Source organism: Apis mellifera, linkage group LG11 (assembly GCF_003254395.2).
Source record: "Apis mellifera strain DH4 linkage group LG11, Amel_HAv3.1, whole genome shotgun sequence".
Taxonomy (NCBI): Eukaryota; Metazoa; Arthropoda; class Insecta; order Hymenoptera; family Apidae; genus Apis; species Apis mellifera.
The window spans coordinates 8,028,067-8,049,899 of record NC_037648.1 but is presented as its reverse complement, the minus strand read 5'-3'; the positions used below and the strand labels follow the sequence as shown (position 1 = coordinate 8,049,899).

At 26.8% G+C, this 21,833-nt stretch overlaps 4 protein-coding genes across 4 annotated transcripts in view; 2 read left to right on the top strand and 2 right to left on the bottom strand.

Moving 5' to 3' along the window:
* The first annotated feature begins 20 nt into the window (after positions 1-20).
* On the top strand, positions 21-3,293 carry LOC725084. Its single transcript, XM_001120973.5, has 6 exons — positions 21-270; positions 650-769; positions 865-1,039; positions 1,402-1,487; positions 1,556-1,691; positions 2,303-3,293. Exons 2-6 carry the CDS (start codon positions 689-691, stop codon positions 2,491-2,493), a joined length of 669 nt encoding a protein of 222 aa, XP_001120973.1. The 5' UTR covers positions 21-270; positions 650-688; the 3' UTR covers positions 2,494-3,293.
* LOC412972 (WD repeat domain phosphoinositide-interacting protein 3) lies at positions 3,188-6,390 on the bottom strand. Its single transcript, XM_396423.7, has 7 exons — positions 6,184-6,390; positions 5,271-5,444; positions 4,934-5,191; positions 4,659-4,860; positions 4,356-4,579; positions 4,145-4,269; positions 3,188-4,072 (listed from the first exon to the last, which is right to left on the bottom strand). The coding sequence occupies exons 1-6, from the start codon at positions 6,248-6,250 to the stop codon at positions 4,163-4,165; spliced, it is 1,032 nt and encodes a 343-aa protein (XP_396423.3). The 5' UTR covers positions 6,251-6,390; the 3' UTR covers positions 3,188-4,072; positions 4,145-4,162.
* Positions 6,391-6,513: 123 nt separating this feature from the next.
* On the top strand, positions 6,514-7,492 carry LOC412247 (rRNA methyltransferase 2, mitochondrial). Its single transcript, XM_006563302.3, has one exon. It carries the CDS (start codon positions 6,622-6,624, stop codon positions 7,375-7,377), a length of 756 nt encoding a protein of 251 aa, XP_006563365.1. The 5' UTR covers positions 6,514-6,621; the 3' UTR covers positions 7,378-7,492.
* Positions 7,493-7,585: 93 nt separating this feature from the next.
* LOC100577455 (golgin subfamily A member 6-like protein 22) overlaps positions 7,586-21,833 on the bottom strand; it is a 58,196-nt gene continuing 43,948 nt past the window's right edge. The window contains exons 2-3 of the mRNA XM_006563303.3: positions 9,579-10,337; positions 7,586-9,392 (exon numbers count right to left, since the gene is read on the bottom strand). Of these exons, the coding sequence (XP_006563366.1) occupies positions 8,652-9,392; positions 9,579-10,226 (1,389 nt within the window). The 5' untranslated portion in view covers positions 10,227-10,337 and the 3' untranslated portion in view covers positions 7,586-8,651. The remainder of the gene's footprint in view (positions 9,393-9,578; positions 10,338-21,833) is intronic.

Genomic DNA, 21,833 nt, shown 5'->3' with positions numbered 1-21,833 from the left:
TTTTACCCCCTAGACAAGTTAAACTCGCGTTTCATGTATCGAACGCACACAAACGGACATTCCTTTAAATTCAACTTCTCTTTCAAAAGCCTCATACGAGGCTGTCAAAGAAGACAGCATACCCACGTTCTGATTCCTCTATCCTTCATGTGATAGTATTTCGTTTGACAGTCGGTTATTTTGCTTTCGTATAAGCAAGAAATAGTGAAAGTTATTGATTCATATTGTGAACTACGTTTCAGTGATATTTCGTGCTTCTTTTTCCGCGGGGTAAGTAAAAACATCAAATCGAAAGCGACCGAATTACGAACTTGATTACAGCTGACATTTTCTCTTTTTCCCCCTTCATATTATTGTTATTGTTGCATCTTAACGATATGATAACAGGATTTTTGAGTTTTGCCCGTTCGTAAAAATCTTTGTAATTATTATTATTTTTGTTTATTATTTCTTATTATTATATTAATTTTTTATATAACGATAATTAATTTGAACTTTATATAATATTAATTGCACATTTGCTAATTTTTCTAATAATTGAAGAATTTGAGAATTATTTGTTTGAGAATTTATTTTTAAATAATAAAACTTTGAATAATGTTTAGGATTGATAAAAATTTTGTTAATGTCTATTTTTTTTTACTTTTAGGAATAATTGTAGGAAGTTAGTAAAAAAAAGATAGACAAAATGAAAGTGGGACTGTTGAAAACTTTTTTACATTATTTCAACCTGCAACAGGGTACAGTGTTGATAGCTGTATTTCAATTGGTAAATATGACTTATTATTTAATTATACTTAACTACATAATAATAACTACATAACAAATTGATTACAATTAATTACATTCTCTTTTTTAATGCAGTTTACATCCGGGTTTAGTATGATATTTTTCGTGCTAGCATTAGCACATGCGATGGGAATTCAAGAAATGGTGGTAAGAGATACAGAAGACGCTCTTGAAAGGGAAGCCTTAGAAGATATATCGTCTAATCACTTAAATACCAGAAAAATGGATATGGCACATCATAATGCAACTGGTGCTTATAATCTTATGATGACTTCAAATATATTACATTCTAATCTTGTTTCAAAACAAAACATTTTTCAATTATATAATTAACCTCTTCAAGAAATCTATTAAGATCATAAAAAAATAAAAATTAATATTTTTTTAATAATTAATTTAAAATATATTTTGAATCATTGAACAAAATAAATAATATTAGAAAGTATTTGTTTGAGAAAAATAATATACACTTATGAAACTTTTTTTTAAATCATATTTGAATTAATGGAAAACTAATAAATTTCTTAAGAGATCAACATTTTATATGTATTCTTATTCTTCGGTTTGTATATCTTCAATTTTTTTATACTAAAGATTATTACATATTTTTAGAAACAGTTTATTCGATGTACTGTGGATTAGTGATCACAGTGATACATTTTATTTCCACTATTCTACTTTTGTATGGTGCGCTCACGGTAATTATATTTTATGTTGCCATATGTAAGAATAATTTCATGATAAAATAAGTTTTTTCTTCCCATAGAATAATCGTCATTTTATGACACCCTGGATGATGATCATGATGACAATAATATCAGCTTTGACAATTTCTTTGTTCTTGGTACAACAAGATTGTCCGTTTATTGCTACCCTCGGTGGCAAAGCTGATATTTGCGAACGTAAGTTGATAAACAAAAATTAATAAACGAAAAAATTCAATCACAATTATCAAATATTAAATTATTAAGTTGGTGCATGTGAAACATAATAAAAAAATCTAACGATTTGGAAAAATGATAAATCATAAGTATAAGATGAAATTTCAAATTCATCTTTTTTTTTAAAGAATGACATAGTTATTTCTATTTTTCTTGATTTCTTATATCATTGATGATAATTTTTAATCTTAATTCAATGAGTACTTCCGACTCATATATAAATTTCTTTAATGTTAAATACTTTCAATAATTTTATATTACACTTTCCAATTAATTTATATAAAAATTAAGCGAAAAATTAATGATTAAAAACTATTTTTAATTAATAAAATAACAACATACGTATATTATAATAAATTTCTTCTTCTTTAACAGTTCTTTATAAGTTATTCTCTATAACTTTTTTATAATTAAAACAATTAAATATTTAAACTTAAAACTACATTTATTAACATTAAAATTCTAATAACGATTTCATATACTTCAATCCAATACATTAAAAATATATTCTTGAACAATTTTTATTAGAAGTTTAGATTTATATCATTCATTCAAATATCATTTTTTTCCAGGTATAATTGTTCTCTTTCTCGTAATCACTAGTTCTTACGTATGGTTCGTCGTCTACAGTAGTTACAAAAGTCTCGAGACGAAGAAGGGATTAACTCATGTTCTTCACGATGTGAAGAAAAATCCCGTAGTTCCAGTCGTGCAAAAATCGAAAGCCATTCAGGCAGACGCGAACAAACCGTTCGAAGTTTAAAGATACTATACTGGTAGCGATAGAAAATCGGATTTATAATGATTGTGAAAGAGTGCAATCGATGACGAAGAGCTCTTGTTATCGAAAGATATTCTTAAAATGACAGTGTTTTTTAAACAAATTTTAAAATCAGACGACAAGGCCTATGATTTAAATCTTGTCATCTAAAGTTTTATAACTTAGTCAAATATGAATGTGTTTCATTTTTGATGAAAAAAGAGAAATTAAAAGGTTGAAATAGTGAACAAGAACACGTGACAAACTTATGTTAGAAAAAAACACTGTGCATATTACTTCTATACATAACATGACAAAGACAATTCATTTTACAGAAGCTCAAAAGAAGTTTGCAGTACAAAAAGCTTGCTTTCGTATTATTATTATACATGTTACTTATTGTTCGTACGTTATTAATTGTTAACAAATTCGCGTTGTTTTTTAGCGATATCTTAAACAATGCACAGAAAATAATTACAATTATTCTTTAAAAAACATGTAAATCTAAACTGCATATCGAAATGCGGCGACGCATATATCGTAATATAAATATATATATTTTTTATTTTTATCATTGTTATAACAAAACGTAAAATTCTTTTAATTATCAACGAGATACTAGATCGAAAAGCTTAAATTTACGCAACATGCATTCTCTTTCTGTAAGACTGAATTATAATTACTAATGTTGCGTAAGTTTTTTTATCAAGTTCCGCACAATATTCGAAAAGGATAGAAAATGAAATAGATCGCTTGCAACTGATCATATTATTTATATTTTATAAACAAATACAATGTTTCGTCTCATAATGCTTTTATTTTGTATTAGATCCCAATTTCTTTATGACATTACAATCTTGTGACATTTTGGGGATAATATTTCAATAATAATAACTGAATGTAGTTATTTCTTGTGTATATGTATATTAAATGTATGAAACCATAAAAATAAAGATTATAAAAATTCGATTACGTTATATACGTCCCATTTTTTTATTTGGCTAATTATCGAATAAAAAAAATTTTAATTTCAATAATTAGCCAAATTTCATGATATTATATTAATTTGTAACATTTATGACACGAAATACGCAATATGAAATATATTCGAGCATTTTTGTAACAATAAAAAAAAATAACAAATTTATAATTTTATAAAATAAATATAAAAAAATACCATGATTTAATTGCCGAGCATAATGCGCCATTAAAAATTGTTGGATTACTTTCAAAATGATATTATTCGTATATTTGCATCAGCTTTAGCTAAAAATTATTTAATTTAAATGTACGAAAATTACTTTTTACATTGACACGTTAAACAAAACTCTAAAATCGAGTTTTTTTTTGTTTGTAACATTTAAGAACTTATAGTTCCATAAGTAGACATCTCAATAATAGGCCCTCTAGCGTTTCTTAAAGTTTTTTTTTTTTTTGTTATGATCAATAGTTTCGCACAGTGCACATAACACCAACAAATAATAGTACTTTCCATTTGGTCCTCTACATATATGACTTCAAATAACAAACACAGTACTCACTTTCCATATAATTTATTTCATGTGAACTCACCCAAAGAACACTAAAAACATAATATTAAAAATATTTATTATTTAGAGTATATAAAATTTTTAAGAAAGTTTAGAAAATTTACCTCTTCTTTATTTTCCAATCACATTTTATCGTCCGTTAATTCGAGGAACTGTGCATAAAATTCTTTCGTACATTCGCCTTTATTGTTAAACACGAATTTATAATAACTACCATCTGCACATATTACTGCAACAAAAGTAAAACAAATACTGTTATGCGAAAAATCAAAATTGCTAAGTATTTATATTATTATATTATACTATAATACTCACCTATAATACTATTATTATCAGTTCCGAATGCACACATACATTGTGGACCACCCGGAACTTGAAATTTACAAAAGCTCCAGCTTGAACTAAAATATTTTGGCAGGAAAGTGGCAGATGCTAAACTAGATTGACGATTTAATTTTTGATCTTCTACAGCAAAAACATGTACAGTTCCATGATCACTTGCCACACACAACCAAGTGGAATCATGATTGAAATTAATACTACAATATTAGAGATCATATTATTTTATTTTATTAGTAATTTATTAATAATTATTTTTAATGTTTTTACTATGCTTACCAATAAATGTTTGCATGATTAGCTCCCCTTCTCAATTCATTAATCATACTTCCAGTTTGTGTTTCAAATACCCTTATCAAAGTGCCCTTTTCTGAAGCTGTAGCTAGTCTAGTACCTTGTAAGTTTAAAGCAATACATGATAAAGGTGTTTCATGCGCTTCGATATTTAATGGTTGTTTTTCTGTATTAGCCAAATCAATTACTGTAATAAAAAAAAAAGAAAGATATTTTATGCAATAAAGCCAATAAAGCTAGCTTTTTATTTAAAATTTTACCTTGGACATGTCCATTCTTTCTACCAGGAAAAGCAAGCAAGGAATTACTACTATTTGGACATAAAACACACAGACCTCTGGGATTTGGATTAGTCTCAAACACATGAAGTTGTTGTGGATTTCTGGTAAATGTATAAACTTTTATAACTCCTTCTAAAATTACTACTATCCTATCTCTTCTTAATTTAACACCCTTTACAGGAGCATTGAACTCTAAAGTAATTGCTGATCTTTTTTTAAGGTCATCCCATATCATAACTGAAATATATTATATAAAATAAATAATAAATAATCTATTTTATTTATCTTAAAATAAAAAGAAAATATAACATTTTACCTTTATTTGTTGGATACATAGGTTTTGCTCCACTACCAACTAATGCTAAATAATTACACCTAAACAGCATTTCCACATAACCAAGACCTCCATCACTGAAATGACGTACCTTTTCCTTTAAAGGATCACAATTATATACTCTGAAACCATTTTCCATACCACAAACGAAACATCCTACAAGTGAAAAGATTACACAAACAATAAAGATATTGTTATCTATTTTTGCATTACATGTATATAGATATATTTTTTCTTTACGATCATAATATAGTATTTGAAACATACATGTTTCTTATTTAAGATATATATTAATGTAAACACACAGAAAACTAAGAAGATAAACTACTACAGTTGAATAATTATCATGTAACTCTTTATGAAATATCATATCATATGATACATAAATAAAAGAATATAAAAGAATGAATGGATTACAAAAATAAATTGTTTAATAATTTGAATAAAATATGTTTATATATCATTAGATTTACAAACCATTTTTTTTAATTCATATTTATAAAGAAAAATAAATCAATATTCATAAATAAGATATAATTAAAAGATAATTTGAATAATAATAGCTAAAGTAAATTGAAATAATTAAAATAGAATGAAATATAATATATAAATATTTTTAAAAAGCATATTTATAACAAATTTATTATTAAATTCATTCTTACAAGAATAAGGTTAAAAAAAAAATGATTATAAATTTTTTTTATTTTAATTATTCTGAACAAATGGCGTCTGTTGAAAACATATTTTTTTATATTAAAACGATATCAATTATATAAATAAAAATAATCATAATAAATTTATGAAATAAGAATATTAGATATACAGGTTAGAAGTAAAAAAATAAATTTGACAGTACATGACCGGACTGTCAAATGTAGTACACTCGGTCACATACCTTGATCCTGATTGAAACCAGCATAAAGCAAGCCGTTACCGTGAGGATTCCCTGTAGTTAGGTTCATCGTAAATCACTTCTTTAATCGCAACATTCGCTCATATGATCATTTAGTCACGGAATTCTATCACATCTTCGCCGGCAAGCACATGAGATACTTTTTGTAACTACGAAGTTCCGTCACCATCATAGAGTTTCTACGCATGCGTATTCTTCTGTATTAATCAGCTGATATTAAAACTGGATCGTAATTTGTAAGTACATATATGTAAAAAGTTTTATTTAAAACTGTTAAATGTTATAATTTTATTCAAAGCGTAATGTTTATTGTTTTGTATGATAAATAATTGAATAGTAAAGAATTATTCAAAATAAGAAAATGATCAATCTATATATATAAATTTGATACATAAAATTATTATTAAGTTAGGTTATATCATGAATTATTATTCAAGAATATTTTTGATAATAAGGAATTTACATACTTATTCTACATTATTTCGAGAAACACCACAAAATTTAAAAGGAAAAAAGCATAGTTCACAATTATGGCTTACAAGACAAATAGAAGATCCTTATGTGGAATTGGCTAAACGAGAAAATTATAGATGTAGAAGTGCATATAAATTGTTAGAAATTAATGAAAGATTTAAGATATTGGAACCAGGAAAAATTGTAATTGATTGTGGAGCTGCTCCTGGTAGTTGGACTCAAGTTGCTGTTAAATTGACAAATGCAAATGCTAAACAAAAAAGTGCTATTGGAACTGTTTTAGGAATAGATAAACAACCAATTTATCCTATCGAAGGTGCAACTTTATTAAGTGGTATGGATTTTATGGCTGCAACATCTCAAAATAAAATCTTAAACATTTTAAATGGTCGAAAAGTGAATGTATTTTTATCAGATATGGCACCAAATGCATCTGGTATAAGAGATTTAGATCATGAAAATATAATGAAACTTGTATACAGTGCTTTAAAATTTGCTTTACAAATTATTCATATAAATGGAATATTTGTTTGTAAACTATGGGATGGTAAGAAATCTTTACAATTGGAGAAAGATCTGACAAGATTTTTTAAATATGTAAAAAATATAAGACCAAAAGCAACAAGAGATGAGTCTACTGAGAAATTTCTTATTGCTCGGGAATTCAAAGGGATAAAAAGTACATCCAGTAATGCAACGTAACATGCAATTTCTTTAACAATTAAGTTATGTACAATAAAAAATTACAATTACAACGTAACATGCAGTTTCTTTAACAATTAAGTTATGTACAATAAAAAATGCTTAATGAATAAAATGATTTGTAACATAATCGCTTATCATGCCTGGACAGGTTGTAAATAATAACAAAGCATGATATTTTGGCGCAAAATCAATATCGAATGAATGATTTTTTTATATGTTCTTTCTGTTTTGCGATCTAAGAATACTTCCTACATGATACGACACGACAATGTATAATATACATCGATATATTTAGCTATAAATAATACAATAATATTTTTATACAGTTACAATTAATACACGTTAAGACGCTGTTGACGCTTCTTAATTATGTAATGTATATACAATTTCTCTTAATAAAATTAATATGTACACGAATTAACATTCAAATACATGGAAAAAAGAGATTACACACCACATCGAAGCATATGTAGAGCAGTAAAAAAAATTACTGGCCGCGATGTCAGATTTATAATTTTTTTTTTTTTTTAATTTCGTACGTGATATAACCACACGTATATATAATTTTATCTTCTTATAAAAATCCAAAGGATATATCAATAGATTTTGTTAATGACAATAATCATTTTTTTTTTTATTCCATAATTGCATGCATTCTATCGCGTATTTTCGTATAAAAGAGTTATCGCAGGGTTAAACGTTATTCCAATAATATCGTAGAATTTAAAAATGATTTTGCTTCTCGCAAATTTGTTTTTTTTTTTCTTCTAGCTTTCTAGCTTTTTTTTTTTTTTTTTTTTTTTTTTTTATAGAAAAGCATTACGATTAATGATATTTTTGTGAGGTAACTCCAATATATATGCATATATATGTGCGTGAAATGATTCTGAAAGATATGATAAAAGACTGAGTAAATTCTTAATTGAGAAAAAAGAATTATTCGGACAATGCATGCCGATAGATCATTGACTTCCATTTATTCGATTTATTAAGATTTATTCGAAAATTTTATTTGAAATATTATTCGAATAACGTCTACCTTTGTTTTGATCACGATAATATGTAGTATGTACTCTGATCATGGATGGTAATATTTATGTATGCCTCATAGATCTCACGGGACGGTACAAGTGCACAGAAGTATTGTACACCGATAAATAGCGCTACATGGTGTTATTTGTAGATGCAAGACTTTTGATCAATAGGCATTCCTACTTTTATGATTGTACGTATTCGCTCTATTCGAATAACCAATCAAATCCATATTTCTTTCATGGGATTTCTAACGAGGAACGCATAGTAGTTTGATCCTGGATGGTAATACTTCGATCATAAATGGTAGTATTTTGGTCATTGTTCGTAGTGCTCTGGTCATGACTCGTGGTATTTTGATCGTGAATGGTAGTATTCTGATCATAGATGGTAGTATTCTGATCATGGATGGTAGTATTTTGATCATAGATAGTAGTATTTTGATCGTGAATAGTAGTACTTTGATCACGGGTACTAGTACTCTGATCATAGATGGCAGTAGTTTGATCATAAACGGTAGTACTTTGATCATAAATAAAAGTATTCTGATCATGAATCGTAGTACTCTGATCATGGATTGTAGTACTCTGATCGTGAATTGTAGTACTTTGATCGTGGATTGTAGTACTCTGATCGTGAATTGTAGTACTCTGATCGTGGATTGTAGTACTCTGATCGTGGATTGTACTTTGATCGTGGATTGTACTTTGATCGTGGATTGTACTTTGATCGTGGATAGTTGTACTCTGATCACGAATAGTAGTATTCTGATCTTCCTCTTCAAATATGTCGTCGGGAGGTTCATTAATAGGTTCGTCAGAAATGGTAGTATTCTCACGAGAAACATTATCTTCCTTTTCCTGTTCTTCGTTGTTGTTCTTCGTCTGATAATACATAATCAGAGATTCCAACGGTTGCTCCTCTTCCTTTATTTCTTCCTCTATGTTTTCCATTATGTCTTCTTCTATTTTCTTTACTACCTGTAAATAATTATTACTTTTAAAATATAATAATAATAACAATGATGTTAATATAATTGACAATGAATGAAAGAAAAATTCTTAAAAGAATAAATATATGAAAAATCCTATTTATATGTTACATTCTTTAACTTACAGTTAATAAATATATATGATGATAAAGAGAATTCGTCAATAAAATATTACCTTTTCCTCTACTTTTTTCTCTTCTGAATTCTTTTGGGGAAGAGCCATGGCGTCCTTTTGGGAAGAAACGATTGGTCTGCTTACTGATTCTCTGGTCATGGAAAACAGAGGGATATTCAACTGCAACGGGCCGCTGGACTTTTTTTTATTATTGTTAAACGCCTCGGAACTGGCACCTCGGTTCCCGTATCGATTGTTCAGCCGTTGAAGAAGGAAACCAAGGTGAGCCTCGTGATCGATGTTCACGATTTTCACGCACCTGCCCATCGTATCTGCACGATAACCGTCAGCGCAGGGCGGTAAAGCTGGCAGCTCTGGCGCGATGAATACACTTTTCGGTGTGATCCGTTTGAGGAAACTTGCCGAATCTAAGCTGGAATGACCTCCTGTTTGATGATCTAGAAGGAGCCAGGCTTGCCAGGCTAGATCGCTTGGCGAGCCAAGATTCTGTGACCTCGATTCGCCGGAATTTGATAACGTGGACGATGACGACGACGACGACGATGATGATGATGATGATGAAGATGATGAGTCTGTTAACCTCTTCGTCGACATTGGTTCGCTATACCTAATGAGGCCGGACAAAATGACGATGGCGAGCAGCATCCTCCAACAAGGATGCCTTTGACGATAGTCTATAACGAGCATGTTCGTTTTAGTCGACGAGGTTTCTTGCCGGATTCGTTCGAGGTATCTTGAAGATTCTCGTCTGAAACCTGCTCGTCACCTTCCCCTCGAACCTTGACACACCGGTATCGTCTGAAAATGAAATGATTATATAAGTATAACCGATAATTAACGACTGCCTACTATATTCTATGAATGTAGATATAAAGAGAAAGATACAAAGATAGGAATAAAATCTAATGTCATAAGATTACATTGTTAAATTTTCTCAAAGATAAAATTTGTATATTAAAATATAATTAGTTTAAGCCTATTCATTCTAATAATAATATTCATTCTATAGTGAATGCAATGTAAAATATTTTAAAAGAAAAAGATTTTACATAAAAAATGTAAGATGATAGAGGATTTTTGGCTAGAACTAAATGATTGTCTGTAATAAAATTTAGATGATAAAAATATTAATTATTGATAATAATAATTAATATTAGTAAATTAAAGAGTAAATTTCTTTTTACTAACATTTCAATAATTTAAATTTTATAAAATTTCATTAATAATATTATAAGTAGAAAATAATCTAACAAAAAAATAATCTAAAAAATATAAAATTTATAAATATTTATTAAAAAATTAGAATTCAGCAAGTATGTATGTAATACATATATATGTAAATAGATAGATTACAAAGTTTGCATTCAGTTTTGGTTGTTAAAGCTTTCACTCGAGCATTGAATCATCTTCAGCCGGTATGTTAGCCTACTTTTCAACTTTAATAGATGCCACTTGCTTAGATGGCATTTATACATTCCAGAAATTTATTTAATAATTTAATACACAGTTTTTCTCGAAATTCAAACAAATAATAGCTAATTAATATCAAATTTTATTCTGCATAAAGGTAAATATTGGAATTTTTAAAAGAAGAAACTGATTCTATTTTAATTTTATTTCATTTCTAAATTAAACTAAATCACATAAAAATTCTTGAATTATTTTAAAAATTTTTGATACAGAAAAAGATAAATTGCATTAATCCTAATTTAATCCTTAATTTTAATTCGCATTTCGTGGATGGCGTGAAAATTTAAAAATTTGCTATAATAACTCTTTTTATAATATCATGATCGTATAAATTACAAAACAGTTCTGTATAATATAAAATAAAGAAATAAAAATTAGAAAAAATTTAAATAGTAAAAACTAGAAGTTTTAATAAAAAATTTTAGAAAGTTTCTCAATTGTTTATTTCTTTATAATTCGCGTTGGATCTCAATAATTAATTACTCTGTATGCCGTTTCGTTTGTGATCAAAATATTATACAACTTTTGTATTCTTTCGCTCTTGAAGTCAAGAATAAGAATTGAGACAGATGCAGATCCATTTTCAATACGAAAGGATAATTCCATCAATTATTTGCACACGATGAGTGGACGAATCGACGACTCGTCAATTTTAAAAGGTATTGCCTACAGCGATCTGCGTTCACATATACGTACGTATGTATATGAGATAGAAACTGCACGCGCTTCGAACGGGGAAAAGTGAATGCACGCCGATCTGTTTTTACCGTTATGCAGCCACGCCACGATTATGTCTACGCCATGAATAGGCCGTACAAACACAAGATTCGGATTCAGGAACGTGTCAGGCATCCTCGAGGAGCGAACAGAAGAAGGAACGTGGGATGGCGCCAATAGATTTCGTGACCGAAATGAAACTCCACCGAGGATGATCGATGAATTTTTTATCCTTTTCCTTGAAGTCTTGCTTTTTTGTATGTACTTTAATTTTATTATTTTATTTTATTTTATTTTTTTTTAAGATGGACAAGCAATTATTTGTTTTATTTAAGATAATATTTATACTTTTATAGATTGTTTGATTTATTAAGTTTTATTTGTAATAATGTGTTAAAGAAAAAGATTAAAATTAAAATTAAAATATTTGAATGATATATTTTGATTTATATTTTAATTTTACTCAAATAAATTATAAAAGTTAATTATAAAATATTCTGCTTTCAAGTATCAATGATATAATAATCGTTAACTAAAAAAACTATAAAAAAGATCATAATCATATTGATTTTATAGAAACTTTTGTACAAATATTTAATATGATCTTTATTAGTTTCTAACAGCCTTTTGATGTCGATATGATATCCTTGATCTTTAAAGATATGACAATATCATATTGAATGCATTATTTGTTTTGTAATATCAATTAATTGTATATTGATACACAGATAAAATGTACAAAATATTTCTAAAGAATGAAAAATATAATAGACAATCGATATGATGAAAAACAATTCTTAAATTATAATTTTTTCCATATACGTTCTCTTTTTGTATGACCTTTCTGAATAATGAAAGTTGCATTGAAACTGAGGTGTTAAGGCGTTACAACAAAATCAAATCAAAGGTCAGATTATGCAAGGAACCTACATTTTCTCTTGTAATCCATGAATACAGTGATTTCATTGCGTGATTTTCGAGGTTGTGGTTCAATGTTTATGCAATGAAAATATTCGTTATCTGTTTTAATTTTTACTTTTTTTTTTTTTTTTTTTTTTTTTTTATTTTCTAAATCATGATAAGATTTAAGTGATATTATGGTATTTTCTTTCATCAATAGCATTGATTGATTACGATTCAATGAATATTATAAATTATATAATAATATTTTATGATTAATTTTTTCAGTATTTTAAAATGTGTACAATATTTAATATCTTTATTTTTATATTCTTTAAAAGAAGAAATAAAAAATATATTTCATTTCTTAATATTTATGAAAAAAAGAACAATTCATAATTTAATGTTCGTAAACAAAAATAAAAAAGTTATAAAATTTTCTGAACAATTTTCTCAATAGGTTTATGTTTTCACTTTCTCATTTTCAAGTACTATTCTTTTAATTATCTTTAGAGAAGTATATTATCGATCAAGAATTAAAGGCTGCTTTTAAAAAGAATCTAATAGAAAGAGAAAAGTATGCAGTCACACTTTCCCTAAATTTCTTTCACCTTATCTTCCCAAACAAAAAGATCTGTCCATCCATCCTCGACCTTAATTTCTGTTCTCAAACCACATTAATTCCGTTCCTAATCAAAGATTTGAGACTTTCACGACTTGATATCATACAATTATCAACATTGTGGCTTCCGGTTATATATCATTTACTTTATGGAATATTTTGAAATATTCTGAAATATTTTAAGATATTTTGAATTATTTTAGGATATTTTAAAATATTTTTCTTTTAAATAATTTTTATCTTACTATTTGAAATATTTTTGGATATTTTTTAAAGACATTTTTGCATATTTTGAACGAAATTTAAATAATTCTATTGATTCTTCACTGTAATTCAAATTCAAACTGACATAGACAATATATAAATATCAGAGAAATGTGAAAGACTAAGAAGACGAATGCCTGTAACATGAAACATCGATAATCGTTATTATATAGTGACTTCTGACTATATTGTAGAGTAAAAGTAGGGTCGATGATAGGGCGAACTGGAAAGTGCTTAAGAATTTCTCTGTTTGAAGATACCGGCAAAAATGTTCCACATTCTTGTACATGGTTATCTAAAGATGCGTGTGAACGAACTATGTCTCTATTAAAGGCTATTAAGGGACTAAGTGCGCTATAATAATGGAAATTTTCTCTATTTAGTGCTAATCATACCATATCCAAGTTCGGTATTTTCGATATGTCAATAAGATGTTTTTCTTTTTTGGATAAGAAATTATTTAATTTTTATTTACAATTTATAGTAGCAATAAATATTTATAATTTATTAATTATTTCCTTTTTTAAAATGATTATTTCATTATACGATAAAATACGTAATACGAAGCTTATAAATTTGTATACCTTGCTTCTTTTCTTGTATCAGGAAAATTTATTTCAAAGAAAAATAAATAAACAATTCTGTTCCTTAAACATGGTGTACTTTGAGTATAATAAATTTCAGTTTGCAACACTGCGTGTAGTCTCTCTTTATCTAATAAATAAACTTGATTAAATAAACTGTGTTATATTTGAGATAAAATTTAGCAAATTTTTAATTTGCTAAGAAGTATTATATTTTCAAATAGTTTTCCTTTTTTTATTTTTATAGAATATATATGTATATATTAATAAATAACAAAATAAAATGCAATTTTTAACTTTGCTTTTGCAGAAAATATTTTGATTTCAACAGAAATAAAATTTCTAAATGATATTTCCATATCTAAATTTAATCTTTTAGATAAAAGAATCTTTTAAAGAGAAAATTTCTTTCTATTTTATTTTATATTTAAAAATAATACAATTGAACTAACGAAATGTTTTTTTATATATTGCTAATTTGTAAGAATAATTTTATATTAAAATAATAAATAATAAATGATGCTATTGGAATAATGAAAACTTTATTGTATTTCACACTATCTTTTTTATTATTCATGGATTTTTGGGACAAGATGATATGAATCATGAGAAAACGAAAATAACGTTGTAAATTATGCGAACTCGCGTTGGATTTCCGCGTAATCAAACAAATCAATCCGATGATATTGTTCCAGACGATTGCTATCATACGGTTTACGCACGTGATTTATATATTTTGCAAGAAAGTCGCGTGACCTACACGTGTTCGATGAAACATTTACTCTCGATGAAAGAAAGAAAACAATTTTTTTAAAAATAAAAAGATTTTGATTTCAATGAAATAATTATAACTTATCACTTATTTATAGCTTGTTAATGAAATAATATTAATAATCTCTTGTGTATGAAATTATTACTTAATTTTAAATATATTACATATAATATATTATGATATAATTTTTAATAAAAAATATAAATCATAATTTGCTAATATTAAATTATGAAAAAGTTCACACACATATATTATTATCAATTAATTAAAATTTTCAAATATTTATGACCAATGATATAACATATCAAATCCACATTTCAAAAACCTTCTATTTACAAATAATCAGAAAAATAACTATTTTTTTATTTTTTTTTTATGAATAAAGCAGGATAAATGCATTTTTCAATATATTTTATGATTAAAAGAAAATAATTTTGCGTGATCTTTTAGTTAGTTAGAACCCCTGCAACTCATGGAAATAGTAAAGTACTATAAATAAATAAAGAGAAACCGGCTTAATAGCCACAAGCATAACGATCTGATCGTAACGGGAAAAAAACCAGACATCGATTTTGTTCTTTTTCTTTTCAAACAAAACAAATTCATCAGTCCATGTCTTTCAACTTCATGCTACAAAATATTTAACCGATTCTTTTTTCGTATTTTTTCTTTTTATCTATTTATTTTTTTATTTTAGTTACAACATGATCAATTTAGTTACATTATGATCAATTTAATATTTATGCAATATGAATATTTCTTTTGAACTGTGTTAAGCGATTGATATTTGATCATGTTGAATAAGATTTGATCTTTATAAATTAATAATTTATTGTGCAATATGTTCAGCAAGAAACAACACGAATTCTTATAACATACAAACAATTATTTTCTAACTATTCTATCATTAATTATATTTATATAAAATTAAAATATTTTGATATAGTTATATATTTTGAAATAAATAAATTCTAAAAATCCTTTCAAATATCCATAAAAATAATTTGAAATAAAAATAATCGGGGATAACTTTTGAGATCTATCAAGTTTTTTTTTAACTTTATCAATTTCCCAATGACCCATTTTTATATCCCATTCGTAAAATATTTAGAACGCGAAAAACTAATGTAATAAGTAAATCATCTGTCTTTATTATTGCCCATAGTTTTACTCAACTTATCTTATCACAATAATAAGTAATAAAGGAAATCATTTACTCGGACTTCGCAATTCAAAATAGAAAAAAATCATCACGTGCAGGCACTGGTATATCCCCCACAAACTTTGAATTAATTGATAGATCAATATTACGTTAACCTAAAATTTTATTTATCAATGTCTCAACAAATTTAGAAAATTAATGAAAATTAGATAAATTTTAATTAATCTATCGATTAATTTTCATTCATTCCGAGAATTAAGTGCGTACAATTCGGATTTTTTATCCTATATGGTCAAAATGTGCAAAATGAACCATTTATAACTCAACCAGAGAATCAGTTCGCTTCGAACAAACCATGTTTCTCAATTACCAACGTTATTTCTCAGCGAGTCGCGATCACAATTTACGCTACGCTGCATCAAATCCCCGAGAGATCGCAGCTTCCGTTACGTAATCGACCGGCAGAAATTTCTATTGGTATTGGCTCGTTCGGTAATCGCGTGCACTTTCTAGCCGATGAATTCGAACGTTCTCTCCCCTCGGTCGATAACCGGTAGCGGTTTCTTCGATGATCTCACGAGATCCATTACAATGTTTATATTAGGGGGGTGCGTTTGTCAATGGCTTAAGCATGCACTTATTAAGTACATAGACTTGTAAGTAGCGTATAATCGTCTTGATATCGAAAGTTCTCTTCACGCGAGATAACAGCATCACTACTTCAAACAGCTATTCTTTGAATCCTGCGATTGACAATACAACGAGTACCGATAACGTTATCGTCGTGCGCTCGTTTGCACTTGCAAACCGGCTCGACACATTGCCGAACGAATTCTCGTTTTATTCGCTCCGTCTAGCATGCATCGTGATAACAGCCATTGATTCTGAATTACATATTAGGGAAATTCACTGAATCTGAATTTTTAAATGAAATGAAAAACTCAATAATTCTTTCTTTTTTTTTTTTTTTTATAAAATAAATGGATGAAATTATAAATTAATATTGACTGCTTTTTTTTTATATAGAATTAAGCAATTTAAAAAATTTCTTTTTTGCAATATAAAATCTTAAGTTAAAATTATTTGGAAAGAAACTGTATGTAATTTAGTTTAGTTATAGATATATATTATATTAATACGATCATTTTATATAATTTAAGCTATTTTCGATTTTCGATTTTTTTTATAAATGTAATAATCATATATGTATATACATATATGAATTATAAATTTATCCTTATATTTAATCTATTGTTATATTATTATAGCATTAACAATTGACAACAGAATATAATAATATTTAGTTTGTTCATAACAAAATGTAAATTTATGAAACTATGTTGATATTTGTTTCTCAAACGATTTATGAATGGGACTGAATTATTTCTTAATTTTCTTTCGAGAATTATTATATTTAATTCAAATTTTATTATATTAAAATTTAATTTTCAAAAAATTAAATAATTTAAGAAATGCCAGAAAATTGAAATAAAAATTTAGAAAATCAAAATTTATTTACAAATCTATATCATAATTATTATACGAGAATTTTTAATGACTAATATAATTATTAATACAAATTTGCCTGGCAATTAATTACAGAATATTCGTTCGAATATTGAATGGTATCAAATACATTGTTCTAATTTCTTATATACAGTATCAGCTTTCAGTTATGTAAATTTTCTTTGCAGCTCGTTATAATGGGAAACATGTATGTTAAACACATCGATTGGCGAAATTACCAGAACTAAATTAATGATTATTTGATGATGCATAAGTTTACTGACTCATTTGATAAAATTAATTTATAAATTATACTATCACAATAATGAAATATATATAACACATTAGAAAGTATTTTTTTATATGTTGCAATGTGTTATTATTATACAAATAATTATATTATACAAATAAAGAAAAAAAACAATATCTAAGAGCATCATCTATATTTGTTCAATTTTTAGGGTAATTGTTATATTTATTTAAAAAAAAAATTGAAGAATATTAATTTTAAATTAAAAATTCATATAATTAATATTTATGTACATATTGAAATTTTATTAGAAAAAAATCTTAAGACTTTTCGACGAAACATCCTTTCTAATATTTCGTTGAAAACTTCTTGAACAAAAAACAATCCCATACGAATTTTGCTTCGTGCAAGTTCGAGACGTAAGAAACATCGAAATCTATTCGCTTTAAGCTTCTCTCCGTAATTCGTACATATTAATATTTACAGAAAATAGAGTGTATTTGTTTTATGTTCGGCCGTGGAATCGATGGAGCTAACATTTACGTGCTGCGGAATTTAGATGCGTTAATCATCGTCGAATAACAATCGAGAGCGATCCCCGGAGAATTCAACAAATTCACCGAAATTTCCAGTAGTCGACGGAAAATTTCGGAGTGTTCCCAGAGCGTCCATTTTGCTGTTTGAACAAACACGAGGGTAGAAGCGTGTAAAATATGCACGAGAAGAGCGTACGGCAAAGGGAAAAAGTGTTTTTACACGTGGTTCTGTGTTCTCTCTTTCTTTCTTTTTTTGCATTGCGAATTATTATATAATTATTATCTTGTAATTTTTATTTTTTCCATCACTTGATATTTCTAATTAATATTTCACGTATTTGATTTTAAAAATTCGATATCTTGAAAAATTAAATATCATTATAAATCCCAGTATGTTCGTAAGAGTTAGTTTGTTGCTTTTAAAAAGTGTTTAATTAAATAATGATCGAATCTTTTAATCATTAGTTTCTTATATTAAATTGTGTCCTGCGGAGATCATAAAACATATAGGATAATGTTTTATATATTGCATATACGTCGATAAGAATCAATATTAGTAGGGAAAGACTGCAAGAGGGTTAAACGGCCTCGAGATGAGCAATGCAGACGGTGTCTTCGGTGAACTTTCGTTCCTCCCGAGGCCAACGTGTCATGCTTCTCGAATCTACAATGATTCATGACAGTCTGACCTCTCTTTAAATAACTTTTTACCACGAAATCTTCGAAAGGACAAGCGATTTCAATGAATTCTAACCCTGGGACTTCTGTGTACAGATTGCGAAACTTGAATTGTCATTGATCTTGCAGATTCGTATATAATGATCTTTTCTTACATTCTTTTTTTTAACTATTAAATAATTTTAAACGAAATGAATGTTAAGTCATGAGTTTATAATTATCTTTGATATTCATAGGATAGTGAATTTTTTTTTATTATTGTTATTGGCTATTAACTTTTTTTTTTTTTTTTTAATTTAGTTATGCCATTAATGATATTAGAATTAAAGAAAAAAGAAATCATAAAATTTTTTAACACATCAATTGATTTTTTTTTTGTGGATAGATGGGTAATTTTAAGCAATACATTAGCTTCAAGTATCGTCAACCTGTTCTCACTTGGTAAAATTCGATAATAGCTTTCAACAACAAGTAAAATCCATTAGTGACATTGGGATTACAATCGAGTAATAAAATTTTCAATAAATTTTTTCAGCTATTTTTTATATCTATTCATTCGATTATTTCTTATATTTAATTAAATATAAAAATGACTTTTATATGACATTCATTGGCGATATTTTATTGTTTTAGATTTATCAGAAAAATAATTTTCAATATTTTCATATCAAATCACTATATCCACAGTTGATGGATAAAATTTATTCTTAGACAGTGTTATAAAATTATAAGACTATAGAGCTACGCTAGATTCCAATCTTTTCTCAAGATCAACAGTAAATTGTACACAACGTTACTCTAATTACACCTGATATTAATCTTTGTGATTTACATAATGCGAACGGTTTCGAAACAATTCTAAACGGTACATCGACCATACACATCGACCCAAGGAGGCTGAGAAATATATATGGTTGTATTCAGATATTCACAAATTTTATGGTTAAACTAAAAATGATTAAAATAATTATATTTTTAAAAAAGAGAAATTTGCAATGTATTTCAATTAATGATATAATGCAATAAAAATTATAATATCTGATCTTAATAAAAAAAAGAATAAAATTGACGTTTGAAAGTAGGTTATCAAATTCTTGTTCTCGTTTTAATTACAGAATCTTGCGACTTTCTATTTTATAATTCCAATAAATTATTAGTGGCGAATGTATTTGATCTTATCATATTTGATTTTTGAATATTAGATAAGAAAAGTTAAGGATATTGGTTAATTATATAATGAAAAATTTACGTATAATTTTTTCTAAAAATTTAATTGCAATAGAATAAAAGCATTTAAGATAAAATTATAAATAATTTTATCTTAATTATTAATTTATCTAATTTATATATTAGATAATTCATTTTATTTATCATCTAAATATATTTATTTATTTATATTATTATTTCAAATATACTTCTTTACATTTTATAATTTATCTAAACTTTTTGATGCAAACAATTAAATAGTTATACAGAATAATATTTTTATTCATAAGTCATAAAATACTTTCTACTTTTAAACATAAAGTTATTAATCCATTAATCTATTAATTATATAATTTATTAATAGTAAACATTAATTTTTGATTTCTTTATTTAACAACATATTAATTTTAAGATTCCAAATATTTCTTTCATAACAATAATAAATTATAAGATTTTTTAATAAAAGTTTACATATATAAATTGAAAAAAGAATATATATATTAAGAAGGATCCAATTTTTTTAATTAAATGAATTCCAATTTATAATTTCATAATCTCACACAAAATAAAAAAGTATATTTTTAAAAGTATTGCTTTAAGAAATATCTTAAAATTTTTAAATAGGAATATACACGTATAACTCGAAGAAAAGAATGTAAACGTTAAGAGATTACGTATGATTTCGCTTAATCCTACGATTAAACGAATACCATTTCACGACTTTATCTCACTTGAAATAGCAAAGTGAATATTGTATTAAATATTACTCAGAATTATCCTAAGATTTTTAGATCTAAATACGTATGATCTAAGAAAAAAAGATTGCGTTAATGCGTTAAAAGATTAGGTGTACAATCTTGTTCAATCCCTACAATTAGACGAATTGAATTCCAATAACCGGTGCACAGAGAACGTATGCACACACGTTCGGAATACTACTATACAGTGCCGCCTAGAACGTGAGAGTAGAAGCCTTTCGAAACGACAGTTCTAAGCACATTCCACGGGATTGTAATCGTGGCGTTTCTCGGCTGATTAGTAAACCAGCTACTCTTGGTTTCTCTGGCCGGCCAGGTTCTCTGCTCTGTTCGTGTTCTAGTTCCAGAAGATATTCGAGGCATGAATCTTTTTCTTTTTTTTTCTCCCTCTCTTTCTCCCTCCTATATTCCTTCTTTGCATTTTTACCGACTTCAAACACACCGTTCGATGCGTGGTTATTCATATGCGTATATATATATGTATCGTGTGTGTTCTTTTTCTTGCCTCTCTTTTGACTGTTCGATACAGCGTTTGACTTCTCTGCTGGATGTTTATCAATCTTCGAATGGATTTACAATTTGATAGCTTTTGAATCGATCAAATGGTGGATAGGTCTTTAAACGGACTAGGATTTATATTTAATGCAATTAAAAGGGGGATGTTCCCTTTTCTATGGAATTTTATTGTGTAAGATTAAGTATATTAGCGGAATAGGAGTGTTTAATAAGGATAGTGTTAAATAAGTAAATAAAGCTAGTTTGATATAGTTTAAAGTAACATGTTTTAAATAGAATACTTGATTAAATTATGTGAAAGATAAATGAAGCAACTTTGGAGTATATAGTGTCTTTTAAAATATATACATATT